Source organism: Dermacentor silvarum, chromosome 6 (genome assembly GCF_013339745.2).
Source record: "Dermacentor silvarum isolate Dsil-2018 chromosome 6, BIME_Dsil_1.4, whole genome shotgun sequence".
Lineage (NCBI taxonomy): Eukaryota > Metazoa > Arthropoda > Arachnida > Ixodida > Ixodidae > Dermacentor > Dermacentor silvarum.
In genome coordinates, this window is record NC_051159.1 from 182,637,845 (window position 1) to 182,660,686 (window position 22,842).

The 22,842-nt window shown below is 46.2% G+C and overlaps 1 protein-coding gene across 1 annotated transcript in view; it reads right to left on the bottom strand.

Annotated features, from left to right (window-relative positions):
- The window catches only part of LOC119456506 (uncharacterized), a 63,716-nt gene extending 43,591 nt beyond the window's left edge, over window positions 1–20,125 (bottom strand). Inside the window, exon 1 of the mRNA XM_037718335.2 lies at window positions 19,313–20,125. Coding sequence (XP_037574263.1) covers window positions 19,313–19,741 — 429 coding nt within the window. The 5' untranslated portion in view covers window positions 19,742–20,125. The remainder of the gene's footprint in view (window positions 1–19,312) is intronic.
- Window positions 20,126–22,842: the final 2,717 nt, after the last annotated feature.

Below are 22,842 nucleotides of genomic sequence, written 5' to 3' on the forward strand. Positions count from 1 at the left end.
CGACACAAGTCACGTTAACGCAACGATGCGTCGTTGTGCACACTGTTTACTCAAACGCAGATCTCAAAGTTGCAAATACAAACCGAGCGCACAAACAAGCACCGAGTTTTACAGCGTAAGCTGTTATGGGCTCATTCCAATAGCCGTTTCTGGTCGCGATGATGCCGCTGCCGCCGCTCCGTAGCCGCTATCGCGGGAAATGCGAAAAAAAGTACCCGATCTCCACCGGGATCGAACCCAGGCCCGCTGGGTGAGAGTCGGATACTTTACCACTGAGGCACGCAAGCGCTTGCTATCTAGCAGAAGAAACATTCCCTTTATACGCGCCCTGTGCCTCTGCGCCGGCGCGCCTAGGCAGGCGCGTAGGCGCAGACGACCAAAGCCTCCGCCAGTATGGCGACGCCATCTAGTTAACGTGCATGCCTGCAACCGCCGCGTGCGACGAGATGCGATTCAGACGCGATGCGATTCAGACGAGGCGCGCAATCAACGCTATCCCGATGTTAGATGTGCGCCACGTATTCTGGGTACCTCTTCGGTACACGTTATGGCGTCTCCTCGCAAGGTACGAACCGCTACTGAAGAAGCGAATCTTAGAGCTACGTGCGCGGCTACAACCAGGAATCATCGGGCTCAGCAGACTGCTGTGCAGAGAGCATTACAACCGCAGCTCGCCGTCAGCGGGCGGACAGTTCAGATCGTTCTCGTCAAACTCGAGGCGAAGACACTTTGCTGCGAACACCTTGTTGTGCGTAGTGCCGAAATTGGAGCTACTTTTGCGCCGCTCAACCAGCTTACGCTGTGACTGTGCTGCGTGTGCCACGCAGGCCTGTGACTTTTTACGAATGCATGGCACAAATAAAGCGAGCACAAAGCGTTCGCCGATGCTTCCACCAGCAGAGGCGCCAGTCAGCGCGCTCAAGCGGCATTTGCCACGAGTGTCTGCGCACAGCATTTCTGTAGCACGTGTTGACAGGCGGCGCGTGTTTTCGCGGCCTAGCTTTTCTTGCTGGCTGTAACACAGTAGAGTGCCGCGCTTCGAATCGGGTTGAATTTAAGGGGTGCGGCGCTGTGCGAAAGAAGTGAGGCACTCGCGTCCGCGCAGCCCTCACAGACGTCTTTCGGCGAGCAAAAAGTTGTCTAAAGAAATGTTGCGAGGGCTTCAACCTTTGCAATGTGAGCTGCGAACAGACCCCATCGCGTTCGGCAGGGCCGTAACTTCCGACCGGACGCTTGCGGTTTGGCGAACTCGCGTGGAGAAGGTGACAGAGGAAGAAGCGGCCCCGATGGGTGCCTTCGCACCGAGGCAGGCAGTAAGAAGTCCAAGAAAGAAAAGAAAAAGCGAAAAGACAAGAAAGAGGGAGAACGCGAGGATCCTCTGGGAGCAAGGAAAAGCAGCAACCAGACAACGCGTACGGCGATGTAAAGCGCGCACGGACAACAGCATTCTTGCAGGCAAGCGAGCAAATTGTGGGTCACGCGAGTGCGCGTGCCCAGAACGCAAAAGCAGATTCGCGCGCCATTGCACGTTTGCCGCCCTCTACGGCAGGCTGTGTAGTTGCAGCGCCCCGTGTGTATGTGCTGCGTGTGGAAATTGTGGGTTAATGCGATGCGCCTGCCAACGTTTTGCATAGGGCGCTTCTTCACTCGGGAAGTTATGCGAAAAACCACCGGGCACAATGACGGCGTCCTTAACCTGTGACTGGTATACATTTCTACCTTTCGTTGGCGTGATTTGTGATCGTTATGCTACATGTATGGCTAGTTTATCGAGTTTTAGTCCGAATTAAAGGTATACCGCAACATCGCGACGCGGTGAAAGTTCGCTCACTCCTTAAGTTTCAAAGGCATATTTTCGGAGGCAGCCCTGTTCCGCGCTCTCTCGACAGAGCAACATAAGAATGCACGCGTACAAGGGTGTAATGACGATGAATATGTCCCAAAATGCGAGAAAATATTTACTTAAGGCTGACACCCTATCGCCACACCAAAATATTACATTTATACGACAGACCTTGCCTTTCACTTTACATTGGCGCCGGGTTAACAGAGATATGAAGACAGGACGACTGCCGTACATAAATTTGTTACAACAAAACAAGTTTCTGGTGTCATGAAATTTCGCTCATTTTGCGCGAATACCGTCAACTTATATTTGCGCTTGATTTGTGAACATGTAAAAAATTATAACAAGAGATTTAGAAAGCTTGAAAGTAGCGCGGTCGCGATAAGGTAGGTAAACACGGGGAGTACAGGTGTGCTTCGAACACTGTTCGGTGTAAACCTCAAGGCGGGAGCATCTTAAGACGAAGTACCGAAGGAAACGGGCTTGTGATAACAAAAAAAGAAAGAAAGAACGAAAGAAAATCAGTGGCGATTTAGTGGTGAATGCGCGAGAGAAATGCGTTAGTATTACGTCGCACCTCTTTGAGGATTCATGATTTGAATTGTATACGTGATATTGTAAGCTAATTATTTTTAACAATCCACGGACGTGGTTTACATACTGAAATTCTTATTTTTACGATTATGTCCGTTGCAGCCATTTAATATTCTACACATCTGGGGCAAAGAACACTACATCGACTTTTTTTTTTTTTTTTTTTTTTTTTTTTTTTTTTTTTGCTTGTTGACTATGTAAGTTTTATCTTGTGCGAAACTTGATGAATGTACGGCAGCGCTATAGGTCTTGCTCTGTCATTACTTCAATCATTATCGTCTGCATTTCTCTTGCCATTCATTGTCCTTAACAGTTTCTCCGCTATTGACGCTGTCAGACTACCGAGGAACTGGCTATTCTTCAGTATTTCCCCCTGAACGTTTAGACTTCGCACAGCCTCATGGAAACAAGATTTCTTTATATTGATACATGCATATTGCGTGTTTCTTGTGGACGATGCGCGCGGGCGCCCCGAAGAAGAAGACGAACTGTTTTTTGCTCTCGGGCTGTCGGCTGAACTGGCCAGCGCTGCAGTTGTGCTTTGTAAATATACGTTGAAAATACTCTCCAGTGCTTGATCCTTCGTTCGCATAGCAATATCTTGCGTTAGGCACGAAATCGACAGGCCTCTTTTAACAAACTTTGAGTGCGCGAATCGTACCTCATGATTGCTTTCTCGCCTCTTGTTAAGGATATGTTCTACAGTACCCCACCAAAAGATGCTATCCAAGCTGTAGAAGAGTGCATTGAGATATTTGGTCAAAGAAAGTTCGAGAGACAATGTGTTACTATAGTCTGCATGGTTTTTCGGATATACTTCATTATTATATTGATCAGTTTGTCGAATATGGAAATTAAGCGTACGCCCAACGAGACACAATATGCATTGGTTCTTGCTTAGCCCTAACAAGGTAACATTGTCATGGCGAAGGGCGACCGAGTATTACTGGGACTGTTGAATGATGTGCATGCTTGCTCTACTTACGTCGACAGTTTTTTTTATTTGTTCACCTTATGGAAAAGCGAAGTGTGTTAATGTGACAGCAGTTTTGCACTAGTTCAAGGATGTGTTCACCGGGTTAGACTTGACCTATGAACTGCCTTGTGAGTCGTATGTAAAATTTTTAGATATTGAGATCTGCATGAATTTGAACACGCGTGTTGGATGTATCAAACAAAAGGCGAGAAAGCAGTAGTGAGAAAGGATTCCGTGCACTCAAGGCTTGTCAAAAGAGGCTTAGCGATTTCGGCTATGAAAGCATCGAAATAACCGGCAACGGCTAAGTCATAAAGGTAACCCCAGCATCTAATGTGTCGAGTGTCTAATGTGCTCAGTTCACTTCCTGCGCGACAGAAGTAAAATAATTATAAGTGAGGCGTAACGTGCATGCGTGTGAATCCCAGTGGCTATAGCTGCAGTTATGCGCCCACAATGCTCCTGTTCGCAGCGGCCCTGACGGCACCGGCTGAACAAGGAGGAGACGCAAGCGCCGCCAATAACCGGATCGCACGGCCGAGCATGTCGTCGTCTTGCGGCCTCCAACAGCTCGTTTGGCGAAAGAAAATGAAAAGAAGAAGACAACGAAGCTCGCGCGCCCAGACTCGTCCCAGTTGCGCAACAGGCCAGGCAGGAGCTCGCGTTGCTCTGCAATCGAGCTGCGCTTTTCTCAGTTGGCATCGCCGCGAATGAATGCTGCGCGCAGTGAGACTTTCTCCTTTCACATTCATTTTTGTTTCCTCATTCTTCTCGCGAAACTGGTCGCATGGCGGCACGGCCGAAGCAACGGGACGGGGTGACATCGAAGGAAAATAAATCTGTAAAGAATACAGGCAATAGCAATCGAACATTGGCGCCTGACTGACATTGGTGGAGGAAAAACGAGTTTAACGTCGACGAGAGAGAAAAAAAAAAAACTGTACTGCAAGATATGTCTGTGCAATGTGGGAAAAAAATTATGAGACATGTAGTCCTCCATGCGACATTGTGAATAAAGCCGCGTTATTCAGCGCAGCTAAGTTCGATGCCTGAGGAGTTGCCAGGCGCTCGTCGTTGTTGGCCACGCCTCATATTCCTGGCGTCGTTCGACAAACTTCCGTTTTTGCAAGACGCGCTCAATCGAAATTCAAATTGCGAATATTAAGTTCCGAAGCCTAAGCAGGAAAAATGAGTAAATCCGTGTGCATGTGTATTCTAACACCCTCTCTCTATACCCACTAGTACAATGATCGACCACTTATTTCTTTTGTAAAGATTTTCATGTCCGGTGCAGACCTTTGAACCCCTTATCCTTGAGCTGTGTTTTTGGTCGTTGGTTCTGGTTACTGGCAGGGAACTATACGAAGGCAACGTTAATATAAAAATGCATGGTGCTCTTCCGTCTCATACGTGTCTGTGGAAATCAATGCAGCATTTTTGTTCTTTTTTGTTTCTCGATATTAGCACAGGCGGGCGGTCAGCGCCGCATGGAAGGACGGTTGCTGCGCCCCCGCACAGCCTTCTTCAGTTCCCGTCCCACGTCCAGCAGCTGTCCCCAACCGCCGGCTTATCTAGACGCATTGCATCGCGTGACTCGCTGCTCTCCACGTCGAGGTCGATCTGGCTGCGTCAGCAATTATTCTTGCCCAGCATATAAGAGCGATATGCATCTGCCGTGAGCAAGTGGTACACGTTAGGCGAGCCGCGTTTGGAAGCTTGCGCACATCACGTCGTCACGAACACATGAGCTGCATCCTCTTTTTTTTTTTTTTTTCTAAACAACATAAACCATTCAGTGGCAATTTAGCGATAAATGCGAGAAAAATTCGGCAGCATTACGTCGCATCTCCTTGATGTCCCGGATCCACAATTTAAACCGCTTTCCACACATTGCAAAATGTTATCCAGGAGCTCACTCGACACATGTCCTGCCTTTTCGAGGACAACTCCTAAAATAATCTCTCGATAAAGATGTTTACTCTCTCTCTCTTCGAGGAGGAAAGTGAAGTGCGCGAAGACGCAGACGCACGCACGCACCATCCTGCTTAGCAATCAACGTCTCGTTGGATCAAGTTAGATCGTGAGTAGCAGAAGTGTCATTGACGCTGCTTCATTCTGAGTACACGAGAAGGCAAGAACATCTTACGGCGGCACTGCCGCTCGCTTAGTGCCGCGCGCCCAGGAAACGTATCAGCGTATCTAAGGGCCATACTGCCACCTGAATGACATTTGTAAACTCTCCTTGCTCAACGAGCTGTCATCCACCGCAGAGTATATACTGAGCACGTGTGTAGCATGTGCCAGAACTGCCAGAAGTCAACTAACACTTTTTAACCGTTCGGTTGTAATTTCAAAATTCATCGTGTTGCATTTTCATATACGAAGAAAAAGAAGTGTTCTCCAGGCTAAGTATAGGGCTTTGTTAAGTATATTTAGAAGTTGCGAGCCACTTTCCGCACGTCCTTCCTTGTGTCAAGCTCAGCGTCACAATATTGTCATTGCCAAGATAAACAAAAAGAAAAATGAAGCGTGCCACTCTGGCAAATTAACGTATTACCAGTGCCGCAACTGCACCTGGAGTTTCTTCTGTCAACTTGATTGTTATGACAATTACGGCCCCGAACAGGCCATCAAAAAACAAAAAACAAAAATGGCATTGGCGGAACGAAGGAGAAGCCAGAGAGATTCAAGCGTCACTGGTCCAGCCGGCCTGCGGTGCGGCGCGGCTGTCGCGTCGTGTGGCGAAGTGGGAGGACTCGTCTCTAGCGGCGGCCGCATTCCTCACCACCATTGTGCGTGGCCGTAGCGGTCCACCTTGGGCGACCTTGCCGGAAGGGACTGCCCTCTCTGCCGGAGCGCACAATGCACAGGTGAACTCGAAGTAAATGCTAGTATGGAACACTAGGTGCCTCGTATCATTCAGTAATGCCAGCGTGGGTAGCGTACAGATCGCGGGCGCTGGGTTCGGGGCACATTGTTTTTACTGAAGCGAATGAGTCTCTATGAATGGGGACGAAATGCGAAAGCGCTCGTGTACTTTGATTTAGGCGCACGTTAAAGAACCACAGAGTTAAAGAACCACAGGTGTTCAAAATTGACCCGGAGTACGCAACTGTGACGCGCCTCATAATCAGATCGTGGTTTTGGCGCGTAACACCCCATAATTAAATGAGTCTCTGTGAAAGAGGTGTACACGAAGGCTGTGAACACTAAACGAGCGTGCGGCCGTGTCCAAATAAATTATACTCCTTGCGCCTTGTTAATACCAACCGCTTCTGTGTACACTGCTACGCGGATCCGGCCGTTGTTTTCATGTCAATGCGAATAACGTAACGCATGCCACTAAATCGATTTCCTCTGCACTGCACTCCTCACACTAACCCCCTTATTTATGCCACAATTCTACTCTCAAAAACTTCGTGTGAGCGCACATCCGTGAAGCAAGACTTGCGCATCTGTTTAGGTTTTGTTATTGTCTTTCATCTGTTTGTAATCTGCTCTAAGCATTTTCCTCGCGTAAAAGACTTCTTGAGTGACGCAGCGCGAGCGTTGTACTTTAGCTGCACATGCTTTCATAGGGCTGTATGCAGTGCAGAGAGAGCGCAGGGACAACGAAGGGCATGCATGTCACGGGATCAGCCTACCAGTTACACGCCTACCAGTTATCGATTTTTTTAAGGGCTTACCTAGTTCCTAAAACTTCAGTGAAAAGAAAAAGCGGCCTGAAATTTTTTGCAATGCATTTGTGGAAATACTGCCGAGTCATCGCCAGGCAGCGCACGTTTCGCAGAACAGCAGATTGTACCTCTCCCACCGAAACAGTCCATTCGCGGAAGTCGACCTCGATTTTCTTGGAAAGAGATGACGGCCGCCCGCTCTGTTGCGACGTGCAGCGAATGTCACTGGCTATTCCGAATCCCGCCGATAAGCTACAAAATAAGAGGAGACGAATAACCCTAGGAACTCCATAGCAGCGCAGCAGAGTCCTAAAATCCTGTTCACGTCCTTACATGACGTCATCCTCCGCCGAGAGTGCCATTAGTCAAAGCAGCCAATGTGCTACCTTCGCACCGGTCTCCATATTTCTCGCAGAAATTTCCTCTCAAGTACGCTGGTGTCCGAGAACGTAACGCGCCTGGATTTTATTTTATTTATTATTAAATAACATTTTATTACATTTCACTTCAATTAAATTTTATTTATTTTTAGTCAGCTTGAACACTGGTACATACTATCGCGGCCTTTCTCGATTAATGAAAAAAAAAAAGTACGAAAGACAGAAGCATGCATGGCGGAATTCGACAAAGTTCGCCAGAACAGCGCCGCAATCGCATTAACCAGAGTGTGTCAAGAACAACTTGCCTGTAGTTAGGCCATAGTGGTCGCTATACTTTTCTGAGCACAGGTTGGTGCGGCAGAACTGGTTTACACAGCACAGTCAACATGCTGTCGGACCACCTAACAGGCCATCTAGAATTAATCACTCCACAGTAATATGTTTTTTGCAAGAACACAGCTGTTTCCAAATTTCTTTTCTCGGCGGCATCTGCTGATGATAGTAATTGTTAAACCAGTGCTACGGTTGAGTGCAGCTCTGTCGATGTCTTTGAAAATACTGTCATGCAGCTCTCTCTCTCTTGGGCAGGGCAGACGCCTGAAGTGTGCATAAATAAATTAATATGATGTCGGCGCGAGCTTTCATTGTGTGTTTGCACTTGTACAACGGACATAAGCGTTTTTCAAATAAATACTGAAAATTACGCAACGTACGCAGCCCACTTTTGTTACTATATCAACTACATAAATTTTGCACGGCCTTTTTCTTCCCGCGCATCCCGCGCACTTCAATACGCAATGCTTGAAGCTTTTACGAAGTTTTCGATCCCTGAATTAGGATAGCGATATGGGCGAGTTGGTCTAAGTTGATGGCATGAATGCAACACAAAGCACCAAAGTTCGGGAAGGTAGGAGGTTAGCAGTTGGGTGGTTAACGGGAAAACGTACAGTCGACCGATTCCTTAACAGCACCGCGTGGACTGGACTAGAGCACTGCACGGGCTCGGGCTTACCCGAAAGCCCGGGCCCGGCCCGTGGGCCGGGCCGGGCCGGGTAGAGACGTTTTTTCACGGGCTCGGGCCGGGCTCGGGCACGGCGTGTGCTTTTTGACCCGGGCCCGGGCCGGGCTCGGGCTTTCTGCGAGTTATTCTCGGGCTTCTCAACTCTGAAAAACATGTATTTTTCGGTCTTGGGCCGGGTTCGGGCCGGTTTCGAGTCGGGCTCGGGCCGGGCTCGGGCTTAAGGTAAAGTGGTGGCGGGCCGGGCCGGGCGGGTAACGTAGATTATTTCCGGGCCCGGGCCGGGCCCGGGTCTCGCCATAAAAGTTTTGATCGGGCTCGGGCGGGCCGCCCAATGTAAAAACGGGCCCGGGCCGGGCCCGGGCCGCAAAAATCGGCCCGTGCAGTGCTCTAGACTGGACGGCTCGTCAGCGCCTTCTAACGGCGCAAAGCGACGATATCTGCAAGATCTTGCTGATCACTGGCTGATCTCCCTTGCTATACAGTGTACTAGATGTTCAGGGGCGGCACGCACCATGCATTGCCGTGAGGCGGAAAGGCACTTGGATGCCAGCCCATGCGACAGCAGCGCCGCCGCCAACATCCGTCCCATAAGGTTTCCCGTCGCTCATTCCAGCTGTTGCCAGTTGTGCTGGTTGTGCGCCGCTAGCGTGTGCGTCGAACTTTGCCAAGGCAGACAATTGGGCTTGTGGGTAACGAGCATGATAAGACATGGTCACTAGCGTAATTTATTTATTTATTTATTTATTTATTTATTTATTTATTTATTTATTTATTTATTTATTTATTTATTTATTTATTTATTTATTTATTTATTTATTTATTTATTTATTTATTTATTTATTTATTTATTTATTTATTTATTTATTTATTTATTTATTTATATACAATACTGGCAGTCTCACATCGAGACCATAGCAGGTGGGCATATGATTACACATACAACGCATGTTTTATATAACGAAGGGTAAAGACATCCAAACATGTAAATGGCAATACATCAAAGAGGTTCAATGCGCAATTTCACAACAATAATACTATTAATAAAAAGAGCAAGCCACATAAATAGTACACTTCAGGTTACATAGATCATTATAATGTCACAAAAAGGAAGAAAGAAACAAAGGAAGTAAATGTTTAGCTATAGTTCAGAAAAATGGGAGTTTTGACGATTATGTGTTATTAAGAACTATTTTTTCATAACTACTCATGTCATCTTCCAATAACTTAACAAAATCAGACTGCGCTACTGTGTTAGTTATAGATGCATCTAGGTTATTCCGCTCGCGAACAATACGGGGGAAAAAGGAAAACTGAAAATTATCGTTATTACAAAGGAACTCGTTTAGTGTATACGGATGATTATGATGAAGTATGCGGGATTTAGAAAACGTAACGTATGCAGAAGCATCTATTTTTAGTCGGTTGTGTAGTATTTGATGCAGAAATTTTAGACGAGGTCGTTTTGCTCGAACAGCCTAAGTTGCAAGTCCTGAATGTGTTATGTGAAGAGTAGGTGAATCACTGCGCCGGTATTTTCTGTGGACAAGCCTAATTGTCTTTGTCTGGATGCTTTCCAGTTTAGATATATGTTTTAGCGTACGGGAACCCCATATACGACATTAGCATACTCTCAAGGACAGGTCTCACAAATGTACTGTAAGTTAAAAGTTTGACGTTTGACGTGAAATGGTGCCAGCCGCAGGCACCTTTCGAGAAAAAAGAGTTTTCGTAATGCCCAAGAAGTAATGTTGTTAATATACGATGTCCAGGTAAGGTCGGACATTATCGTTAAACCAAGATACTTATGCTGTTGAACTCTAGTTACAAGGCTGCCGTTAAGTGTGTAGGGGGGAAGCGATGGGTGCTTTTTTCTCGTTACTGTCATACAAACTGTTTTGTTTGTATTAATGGTCATTTGCCAGTTATCACACCATTCGGTTATTTTTGCTAGTGTGTTATTGAGTACAACTTGATCCTCGTGATTACGTATTTCTCTGTATATTATGCAGTCGTCTGCAAAGAATTTAATTTTACAATCAATGTTATTTGTAGTGCCATTGATAAAAATCAAAAGTAAAAGCGGACCTATTACTTAGCCCTTTTGAACCCCTGATGTTTTCAGGGTCCCACAGGGCTCGGAGCAGATGGGATGTTTTCGATGACGACAAATTGTGATCGGTGAGATAAGAAGTTTTTTATCCATGCAGTAATGGGTACATTGGCAATCACAGGTGTAATTTTGGCAGTTAGTTTACTACGGCACACACAATCAAACGCTTTACTGTAAAGATAGGTAAGTTTGATTATGATTATTAATACTTAAAGCAAGATCGTGTACCAGCTCTGTTAGCTGAGTGACTGTCGATAAACCTCTTCTAAAACCGTGTTGAACATCCACTAGAAAACGTTCTTCTAAATATGCGGTTAAGTGTTTGAGAATAATTTTTCCAAAATTTTACATGATGTGCTGGTAAGTGGAATTGGTCTGTAGTTATATGGTAGGCTAGTATCGTCTTACTTATGAATCGGTACAATTTTAGCAATTTTTCGATCTTCAGGTAGGTCTGACGTCGAAAGTGACTTGCGGTAAATAAGGCCAAGATATTTACTGTTACATTGAGAATATCTTTTCAAGAACTCATTGGGAATGTTATCGGGACCGTTTGCTTTCTTCACGTCTAGTTTAAGCAACTGCTTAAATATTCCGCAGTCGTTTATTGTTAATAAGTCAATAGTGGTAAGTGTGCAATATGGGAGTGTGCCGTTATCTTTAGCAAAGACTGAGTGAAAGCGTTGGTTAAATTTATCAGCAAGTGCCAATTTTTCCTCGCGTGGGCGATCTGGTGCCGCTGCGGGGCGTGCGCGAAAAAAGTTCCAAAAGCGATTAGGGTTGTTATTGATAAGGTTAGGCAACGTTGCATTGAAATATACATGCTTTAATTAATGCATCCCTTGATTGATTGTCTAATTAAAACTAAGCGTGCTGTTGGTTTGCATTACTCATATTACCTACATATTTGAGTAATTAGGTCAATAATCATTTTGTTATTGATTACTTTTGCTATCTACAATAGAGTGTTGATCCAGGGACTTTTAGGAATTAAGTAACCAGTCACTTTCACGAATGTCCATGTATTGTTTGACTGATATCTGCATACAAAGGAGTATGTCTTCATTTATATTTTTTTCGTGCGTGACACGTAATTGTAAGAATTGCATGTGCATTTCCACAGTTGTTATTCTTCAGTCTAACGATGTATAAGCAGCAATTGTGACTTCTACGGCTAACTATTGTGTAACACTTGATTTCATGCTGCCAAATTTTATGTAACGAGCTGGCTCGCTCTCTTTTTCAATGTTTAGCATTTATTAGACCTCCTCACGCAATACTCCACCTCGGCGCATGCGAGGATCTTGAATAAAAAGAAAATAAAGCTACAAACATTCACAAGCGCAACAGGCGCAACGAGCCGTCGTGGCCGGCGTCAATTAAGGGCGCCAACATCTCCTAAACATTATATATATATTTTTTAAACTGTACCCTGGAGCAAAGCTTCTGCGACGCTAGCTGTGCCTTTAACGGCACGCTGCATAATATTTTTATCAATATCTTTCAAGCAGACGACGTGAGATTTGGTTTAAGGTAGCATTATCATTTCTTCGTGAACCAGGTCTACAAATGCCCACAATGGCAAATTTCACTACATCGTTCATAAGTTCATTTCGTCTGTTACATTAAGTTTATTCTTTGTCGATGTTAATTTTGTGAATTTGCTTAACCGTATGTATATATAGACGAGACTCGCCGCTGTCGGAGCCTTACTTTCAGCCATTAGGTCAATTCATTCATTTACCAAATTCACCCTAAAATAATTCCATAACCAATATTGCATCACATACCCATACTCCACTACCACTACAAAACTCCACTATGGGAAGTTCGCGAGGGGCAACTACACTAGGAAGAGCTCAGTTCCGAAAAAAAAAAAAAACATAGATAGAGGGAGAGAAAGCTAAAAAAGAGGCAAGGTACGTTACGCCAACGCACCAAGGCGTCAATCGCCCTAAGCGGCCTTGCCTGGCCGCCCACGCAGCCTTTCCAGAATGACCCCGTGACGAGCGTCGCAGCCAACACTCCGCGATCGCTTAGGGACACGGAACGTGACAAGAAACATAAGTATAGAAATAACAATAAGAAAGCAACCAACAAACAGACAAAAGAAACAAAGCGTAACATACGCTCAGTCCGTGCCAGTCGGTCGAATCAGGAATGCGTATTGTTGTGAGTCATTAGTGAAGTTTTCTGCTGTTTATAATAAACCAGGAATTTGTGCTCCGGGGTAGATTTGCGCACAGTTGGGAAAACGTGCGCTCAAGAAACGGTACCGACAAAACACGTTATCAGCAAGAACGCCGAACGGAAGCTTTCGCTGCGTGTGTACCAAGACCGCAAACGTAGACCTGTTTCTCCGAACGGCGACGTTGCAGGGACTTAACCAGAACAGCGCGCACTTACTGACACGCAACATCACCAGGACACCTCCGCTCGGATTTATATGTGAATTGTGACTTTTAAAGTACGACCTGATGAAAGTTCACTCCGCAGTGCATGTATACGTGCTCTAAAATGCATACGTAATCTAAAACCCTGTCGATTCGACATTTCTCTGGCAATTCGTTCGGTCTTTCAATGCCAAACGGTCGCTTTGTTGCGCACCGTTATTCGCGCCCGTTATGTCGTCGTGTCGCGATGTGGGTGTGACCACTCCCTTCGGGCCCCGCGTGTGCAAGAAATTGTGCACGCCAAGGTGAAGCCTAAAAATCAAAATCCTTCATGGAAATAACGATGTTTAAAACTGATCTCATACGTCTTAAAATAATTCTTGCTATATTTGGGTTTCAAAATTAGTTAATACGTGTCCAATAAAAAAAAAAAGGGCAAGATGGACGGATGGTGAAGCGGGCAAGTTAAAAGTAATCCATTGTGATCGGGGCAACGATATCTAAATATAACAAGACAAACGTTGGTGCAAGTTCTGCCTCCTACAGTGTCTGTTGTAGTGCCTGTGTATAGTTCTGGGACATAAGGTGGCATGCCGGCTATATAATTAGTAAAATCAGCTGTGACGTGTCCACGAGGCGCTCCCTGTTTGGGCGCCCGAGGTTGCTTTGCTCAGCCGCCAGACTAGTTGAACACATCGGCACGCCTTGCTTATGATGTCATCAATGACAGTGCCCTCCGTGTTGGTGTTTCCTGCGTGACTGATAAAATGCAGATATATTTTCGTCTCGGCACGGCGGCGGGAGTCCGGCGCCACGTCGGCGCACTATGTTTTAGTTAACCGAGGAGCGCCGTATAATGAGAGCTGAATGAGGTGGAATAGCAACCGGCCTGTCGATTACGGCTATAATCGCGAAGCCGGTGAGCGTTTGTGGCACAGCATTCGAATATTGTATGTACATGGTTCACGAAACAAAACATCAGACTCCAATGTACATTAGGTATAGGCATCGATGCGGATATAAAACACGAAAATCACACACACACACACTGTTGCGCCGCAAAAACAGCTCTCGTGACACTTTGACAGTTTCACGTTCACGACTGCATGCATGCAACATAATCTTATTGTCCTGCTACAGCTATGGAATACAGAATGGGAGATTAGTTCGCACAGACGCAGTTACTGAAAAAGCAAGATTACATGATCATTGTTCAGTCCTTATATAATCTTTTTTTTTTCTGTCATAGAACTTACAAGGACACAACTGAAAGGCCAACCTTACTGGTACGTTTACATAGGACCGCCAACACCGAATGCAATATGAAAGAATATACTGGCAATCGACATGCACCTGAAACGCCAAAGGCGTCTTCACTATAAGCCCGTACATCACGATGGCGATAGGTTCGTGCGAAGAACTGCTGAATACAGGATCGTGAAGTTATATAATACAAAAAGGGCAAGGTGTACAGAATGCCATCTTAACGACCTATAGTACTTACAATAAATATACTTGCGGAGCGACAGCACAGCTTGGCCAAATCTGGAGAGTCATGTAAAAGGACAGCGGAATTGACATACCGGCATGGCTCTTAATCGCTTCCCCTTGGTGATGCAGGCCTTCATCGCCGTGCTTTTCATCTGGCTGCCAACTGATTACCATGCTACGCCACTATCTTCTTCACAACCGTCATCTGTGCACATGCTGATACCCGACATCGTCAAGAGCGTTCCTATCGTGGAGGCAACCTCACCTGGCGGGCTCGTTCACCCGAGTTCAGCCAATTGTCAACGTCTGCAGTACAAGCCGGTCACATAAATACGCCACTTGCGTCGGTCAACTTCAGTGGGCACGAGAACAGTGCTACCGGCATGACTCTTAATCATTTCCCCTTGGTGATGCAAGTTAGTGCACAACTATCGTTATACGCTAAGCGATCTAATTCGCTTTGTCTGCTACCGTTCCCGTGCCCACGGGTGTTGCGCGAGACGTTATGTGAATGCTTCTCTATTACTTTTCTACTATTATGTTCCGGTGACATTGAGACTAACCCTGGCACTCGGACTCGTTCTGAATCCCTTCTAGAAATCGATTCCCTCCCTAATGAACCCGCTGAACAAATGAAGGTTCTCTGTGACTTTATTAAACATGTGCATAATCGCTGACTTCAATGTAGCAGGTTCCAAGCTGAATTTGCTGCAGATATTAAAGCGGTTAAGAACGGACAGAAAATCTTGGATACTAAGATTAGTGGAATGAACAAAAGACTATAGAAGTGCTTGAACAAAGAACAAAAACACTAGACCGGTACGAGGAACAACTCGTAACAATGCAAAAATCACTTGAAGAACTCACCACTAGAAATGAACTGTTATAATCTCGACTGAATGAACAAGAAGATCGGTCACGTCGTGACAATTTAATCATTTATGGTCTACCGGACACCAAACTTGGCAACAAAGTGAACAGAAAATAGTAGCAACTTTTACCTCGGTTCTTGAAAGCTTTTCTTCCGACCTAATCGAGCGAGCACATCGAATTGGTCGCGTTCCATCGAATAAATGTCGGCCGATAATTATAAAGTTCAGCTGCTTTAAAACCAAAGAAAGGCTTCTTTCGATGCGCAACGTGTTTAAACAAAAAGGCATCACTATAAGCGAAGACTTCGCCTGCCACATGCATCGCTGAAAAGAGGCTTTTGATTTTGGTAAAAGCCAGGCTTCTTCTGAACCTTTCAAGCTTTGTCATAATAAGCTGCATCTAAACGAAAAGTGCTATTTCTTAAACGCTACTTGCCTCCGTTCACGAATTTGTGGCACAGCGCGACAAAACACTCAACAATGGCAATCATTCACCCCATTCGACACGTGTATCATCGTAGGAAAACACGGGGGGTAGTGGCTGTCTACCATCATCACGTCCTCAGTCCTGTTTACCAACGTTTGCAGCATTCTGAATAAATACGCCCCCTTTTAATCCGCAATAGACTCGTGCGACGCCCAAATCGTTGCCTTAACCGAAAATTGTTGCCACCTCATGTCAGTGACGTTGAACTTTTTCACTGTGCGCAGAACTACACTGTATATCGTCGCGATCGCGTTGCCCACAGAGGAGGCGGTGTTCTCCTGGCAATATCAAACGACATACCTTCATCTGCCATCAGCGTCATTGGGGTCTTGGAAACCGTCTGGGCTTCCATTACCCTTGGTCATCAAACCATAATAATATGTGTGTTCTACCGCCCACCTTCTACATCATCTTTATTTGGAAATGAATTCCATGACACTATTTGCCATGTACGCAATCAATTTCCTTCATCGCCCATATTAGTCCTCGGCGACTTCAACTTTCAAAACATCATGTGGAACACTGACCAACCCTCTCTATCGCCTTTTTCCCAATAAGCTAAGGAATTTTTAGACGCATGCGCTGTTTTCTCGCTTTCGCAACTCGTTACCGATCATACGCGATCCATCCGTCCCTCCCGACCATATATCTTCAATCACACATTTACCTGGCATAAGCGATCATTATCTTATTCATTTCACCTTCAACTCATCAATTCCCAAAACCACTAAACAACGGAAGATTATACACGATTATAAAAACGCCGACTTTGACGCAATTAACAGAGAATTAACCTCATTTCTAGACGACTTGCTCCCTTATTTTGAAAACCGTTCAGTTCAAACTAACTGGGACTTTTTCGTGTCTAAAGTAAACGAATTAGCCAACAAACACATACCGACAGGCAAAATTGTTGTAAATCCACAAGCCCCCTGGTATGGTCCGCATATCCGGCGGCTTGCCAATCGTAAGAAACGTTTTTTTCGCTTGGCTAAACGCTCACCCACCGAATCGAGGTGGGCTATTTATAAATTAGCATTTGATGCTTACGTAACTGCATTGAAGGTTGCTAAGCATAATTTTTTGTCTACCACTCTTCCATCAATGCTAACAAATAACGTTAAAAAATTTTGGAGAACTATCAATCCACCATCTAGTGACCACATCGCCTTGGATGACTCTTCAGGTTCCCGTCTTCCATGTGACCAGTGTGTGTGCTGGTCTCTTAAACGAAACCTTTGTCAAAAACTTTTCCACCGAGTGTAAAAGTGTTCTGCCGGCCACATGTGAATATGACTATATACAAATGCCTCCAATTATTGTTGAAGCGTCTGGTGTCCTAAAACTGATAAATTCTCTCGTTATTAATTCTTTTCCCGGCTATGATTCAATTAAGACAAAATTCTTAAAAGTGCTAATGTTGTTACTTCCCTTATCCTTACAAAGCTTTTTCAGCAGTCCCTAGATACGTCAACACTACCTAAAGAATGGACGGTCGGGAAAGTGGTTCCTCTACATAAGTCAGGTAACAAACATTCACCAAATAATTACCGTCCCATTTCGTTGACTAGTACGTGTTGTAAACTACTTGAACATACCATTTTTTCCTAACCTTGTTAATTTCCTCGAGTATAATTCATTCTTCACCCCAGCTCAACACGGTTTTCGCAAAACATTTTCATGTGAAACACAACTGGTCTCATTCAGTCACGAGCTACATCAAATTTTGGATCGTTCTTCTTTTGACAATTGTATTTTCTTAGATTTCTCTAAAGCGTCTGACAAGGTATGCCACATACTTCTCTTGTACAAATTAAATGAACTAAATCTACATCCTAACCTTCTCAAGTGGATAAATTTTTTTCTAACAAATCACACTCAGTTTGTTACAGCTCATGGTTTTAATTCTTCTTTCAGTGATGTACATTCTGGGGTGCCCCAAAGTTCAGTTCTGGGCCCTCTCCTTTTTCTTATTTATATTAACGACCTTCCTGCTACGCTATCCTCTAAAGTACACTTGTTCGCTGACGATTGTGTTATTGTTCACGAAATAACCAATGAAACAAACGTTAACAAGTTGCAACTCGATCTTAATGCAATATCCAAATGGTGTGACTCGTGGTTAATGGAACTAAATACTAACAAATGTAAAGTGCTACGTGTTTCTCGTGTTTCTCACCAACAAGCCACTTACCAATTAAACAACGTTCCTTTAGAAACAGTCAACTCTTACAAATACTTAGGTGTCCATATAACTACAAATCTGTCATGGGCAATTCACACCGAATACATTATTAACAACGCTAACCGCATGTTAGGCTACTTGCGCCGTAACTTCTCTAGCTCACCATCTAACCTAAAACATCTACTCTGTAAAACTCTAATACGTCCTAAATTAGCATATGCTACTTCTGTATGGGATCCCTGCCAGGATAACCTGAAAACGCGCTTAGAACTTGTCCAAAATAACTCAGTTCGATTTATCTTTTGTAATTATAATAGAACTGCGAGCATTTCTTCCATGAAACCTAATCTTAGTCTTCCCTTGTCTGTTCGACGTCGAATGGCACATCTAGCACTCTTTCATAGGCTTTATCATCATCGTACGCTGCACACGCAATTCTGTATCACACCGTGTTGGTCATTGTCATAAAGTCGGGACCTATCTACGTAACACAAAGCATTTTCCCAGTCTTTTTTCCCTCGAACATGTATAGATTGGAAACACCTTCCCGCTGAAATTGTAAATATCACTTTTTCGTGAAACTTTAGCTAACATAGTATAACCAGGAATTTATTTGTTGCGACACAGCAGCTAACACTGTAATGAAAGAAACCTCTTGTATTCTAGAATTGTGTTTTTTTTTTCATATTAATCATTGCATTTTGTTTACTTCCGATGTACCACATTTGCTTTTGTACCACTCCCCTCTATAATGCCTCTGTCCCTGAGGTTAATATAAATAAATAAAAAAAATACGGTGACGCTATTTATCCTTGACTTTGTATGCGTAGTAAAGGTATTGAAAATAAAACTATGTACATAGGCACTACTATTTCAACTTACAGTTAAGAGAAAGCGGGAATAGAGGAACGGCCTTAGCGGTAATGGGTGTCATGACGAATGCGCAGGCATTATTCTGGGAAAAAAAAAAAAAAAGCCGCCGGGCTGATCACCTGAGATGCCTGGCAGCCTGCAGTGCATCTGCACTGTTCGAAGGCACTGGGGAGGGAGACGAGCTATATAGTCCTCGTCATCGAGGCCTTTCTGGCGCCAGAAATTTCACGAGCGCAACATGACACAGCCAGTACTAAACAACACACACGATCCTGAGTGGTTTCGCTCCTTTTGAGAACGACAATCCATTGGTTCACGTGAAAAACTACGCAACCCGAAAAAGGACCCGGGAACACAACGCGGGATGCACTAAAGACGCGGAAATTCCGCTTTAATTGCCAACTCACGATTTCCTTGCGCAGCGAATCCATAGCCAGGTCGAACCTGGACCGACGCCAAGTGGACGTGGCTTCACCGTCCGACGAAGCCGTCGCGTCGTCGTCCGCGGAAGGCGCCGCTGCTGCCGCTTGGGATGCGCTTCCGGGAGGAGACTGCGGCACAACCGCTGCACCAGCTGCCCACTTATTCCTCAGCAGCTCGGACTGTCGAAGCCGCTGCGCATAGAAGTCACGGCAGCGTCTCACCAGCGTAGTGTTCCCTTGAAGGCGCGAAGTCATCACGGGCTCCGAGTGCTCGCGACGTCGAGCCACGCGTCGCCATCCGGGCTCGTCTGGACGCTTGGGCGCGCGCCGCGGACCGGCGATGCCCAGCGGCCTTTCAGTACGCAATTGACGGCTCCGCTGGTGGTGTTGACACGAGGACGGCAACGAAGACATGTCGCCGATGTGCACTGCACGCTCGATGTGTTGCGCAGCGCTTCAGTTAGCAGATATGTCTCGCGAGCGAAATCCACGCTGTCTTCCCATCCTGGGCCCAGCGAACCGGCAGCCCTCGGAACCACAAACGCGCAGTGGCCCCGCTTCGCGTCAGAGAAAGTTGGCCAGCTTCTCGCGGCGGCGTGCTGCTCGAGGGAGCCGCGTCGGCCAACTTGCTCGCAGTGTGTGCTCCCGTTTGGTGCTCGCCTTCAACCGAATGCCCCGAGGAAAGACGGCGACGCTCCTAGCGGACCCGCTCGCTTCCCGCTCGCTAGCCAGCTGAGAAGCCCGTCGGTCCGTGTGGTGCTCGCGTCGACGCGCTTGCTCCTCGCTGTCGGGGGGTGGTACCCTCTCGCCCTCGGGCGTGACGCAGCCAGCGGTCGCTGCGCCGACGCGTGACGGCGTCGAGAGCAGCGGCAGCGCCGTCGGTGTAGGCCGCCGGTCAGTATAGCTGCTGCGGAGCTGACGACGCGGAACCGGCATTGTTCAAGGTTGCATCGGTCGTTCGCCAGCGCTCGTGAAAAGTGGACCGCTTAGCGTTCGCCCCCCGCCGTGTCACGGGGCTCCTATATGCGCTCTCTTGAAGACCAGCTAATGGAGGCTCGTCGTCCTTTCAAGTGCGCCGGCTGCATGCTCCTGGAAAGGGTGGCACTCCACTTCTATGTAACATTTCTCTTTGTGTAATGGCCCCGTTTTCGCATCAACTCTTCACTCTCTAGACGCAGAAGTGAAATTTCATTTAGCAAGCTTAAACCCGTCCATATTAGACGTAATGTCTACCGAGTCCATTCTGTAGATAAAGTACTTGCCGAACGCAATGTGGTGGCAGGGCCAGGTGGTCGAAGGAGCCTTCGACACGCCAAAAGACTGCCTGCGTGCAGTAAGTGAAAGCATACCATACCACGTAACTTCTGCGAACACTTAAAATATGCAAGTGTCACGTAGCTGGACAGAACCAAGGTAGCGTTGTTTGCCATCGCTCGGAGCCATTCAGGCAATTTTTGTGTGTCACCTGCTTACATAATTAGAAATTAATTAATAAACTTCTCAAACATTATATACAGAACAAAAGCCTCAATGAGAAAATTGTGGACTATCCTGAAAGATCCCCGATCCAGTTTTCTGTTGCTCTATGCATGCTACATGAAAGTATATTCCAAGCCTGAAATAAAGCCCGCGAAACACAAAATGCCATAGGTGCCCTGGACTAGGGGTCCCTCCCCCTTTGCCGCTTCCCTGTTAATTAATAAAGATGTTTTCGTCATCATACCTTATAATGTGTAGAAAGATTATCGAAACGCAAATTGAGGTACATTTATATGCAAATGATGATTGGAGCTTTTGAATGTGTCAGGTTCTTCAGTCTGGTGCGGTAGCTACCATTGAAGGCTCTTTAGAAATTTTGTTTACTATATTGTTCAAAAGGAAATGAGCTACATTTTCCTGGCAATATTACCTGGCTGTTTGCATGTAATTGAGTACCAGTAGTAATATGAGCACTAAGTAAGCACCAGAATTACGCACATCCAACAACCATCTTGGAATCTACGTGAAGCGAACCTGTCGTGAAGCTATTAATCAAAGCTATACATTTGCCCATTTCATCCCTGCTTTTATTGCGATAGCAATTATATGGACACTTCAACCGGATTTCTGCCGTCGGCGTCGCCGTCGCCGTGAGGTTCCCTATAGATAAAATCTTCGCCGCGCGCCGTATGCCCGAGCGGAAGCGTGCGGGGACGCGCGCTATCATGGAGAGCGAACGCACTCAATCTCCCACGCGCAAGCAAGGAAGCGGGAAGCCAGCGCCGGAGGAAGCGGGAGGGAGGGGGGGTGGGCGCACTTCTACTCTGCCAACAACCGCGCTCGTCGCTCGCTCGCACCGTCGCTTATCTCCACACGGCTCTGACCTTTATGCGCCGTGCATTCGCCGCTCAGTTTCCGCTGAAGCGATAGACCGCACGTACAGTCAACCACAAAAGTTTGCGGACCACACGAGCGCGTGCCAGACTGCCTATCCGCGCCACCTAGTGGTACGCCACCTAGCGGCGACAGGGGCGCTCTCCCGGATATGAGCCCTCTTGGTACTCGCCTGCCTGTTAATTTTTTATTCCCGTGCATGACATTGTTAGTTCGTTGTGTTGACGCAGAGCGCTGTCTGCGAAAAGACCGCCACATATCTGGCTTGATAGCAGTATCGGAGCAATCACTGCAACCTTTGTCGACTGGTGTGCCAGTGGGTAGATAAGTTTCACGAAGCGCTGCGACGATTTTTTTACGCGACGTTTACTGGCGCACTTTGGTTGGCAGCATCTTGGTCCAATGAGTGTTGCTGCTTCTGCGTCTTGAGAGAAAGGGTAGGGAGGTGTTTCACTGTCATCAAAAATAAAGAAAAAGCGGATGCATAGAAAATTTTCTTTCACACATAGGCGCATCTTCGCATCAGTCGCTGAAAACGTAGTAGACTTGCTTCAGGCCACGTGGTGATTGCCTATTTGGAAAGATGCCGCTGCGTGTTCCACTTGACGAAAGAAGGCACATTGTGCGTTTATTTATAGAGGGAATACCTCAGCGCGAAATCTGCCGCCGAACCAACAGGAGCCGGACTGCCGTGAATAGGATTATTCAAGCTTTCCGCGACGATGACAGATTCACAGATATGGAGCGCAGTGGGCGTCCAAGGGCCACGACTGAGGAAGAGGACCGCCTGATTACGGCCGCCATCGTGGCTGATCCTTTTCAAAGTGCAGAGGATATCCGAGAAGCGCTCTCGCTCACGGTATCGTCTGAGACTGTAAGAAGAAGGCTGAGTGAGCTTGGCCTGCAGTCTTTCGTAGCAGCACAGAAGCCCTGCCTCTCAGACAGCCAGCTACAAGAACGACTCATGTTCGCTACAGCAATGAAAGATTGGACAACAGAGAAATGGGGCGATGTCATCTTTAGCGACGAGTCAACTTTTTCCACGCGCTGGGACCAACGGAAGCGGGTTTGGCGTCCACTAAACTGCAGGTGTGTTTACAGTGTATTGGCAGTTAATTCACGAAGCTAATTCTGCATCACAA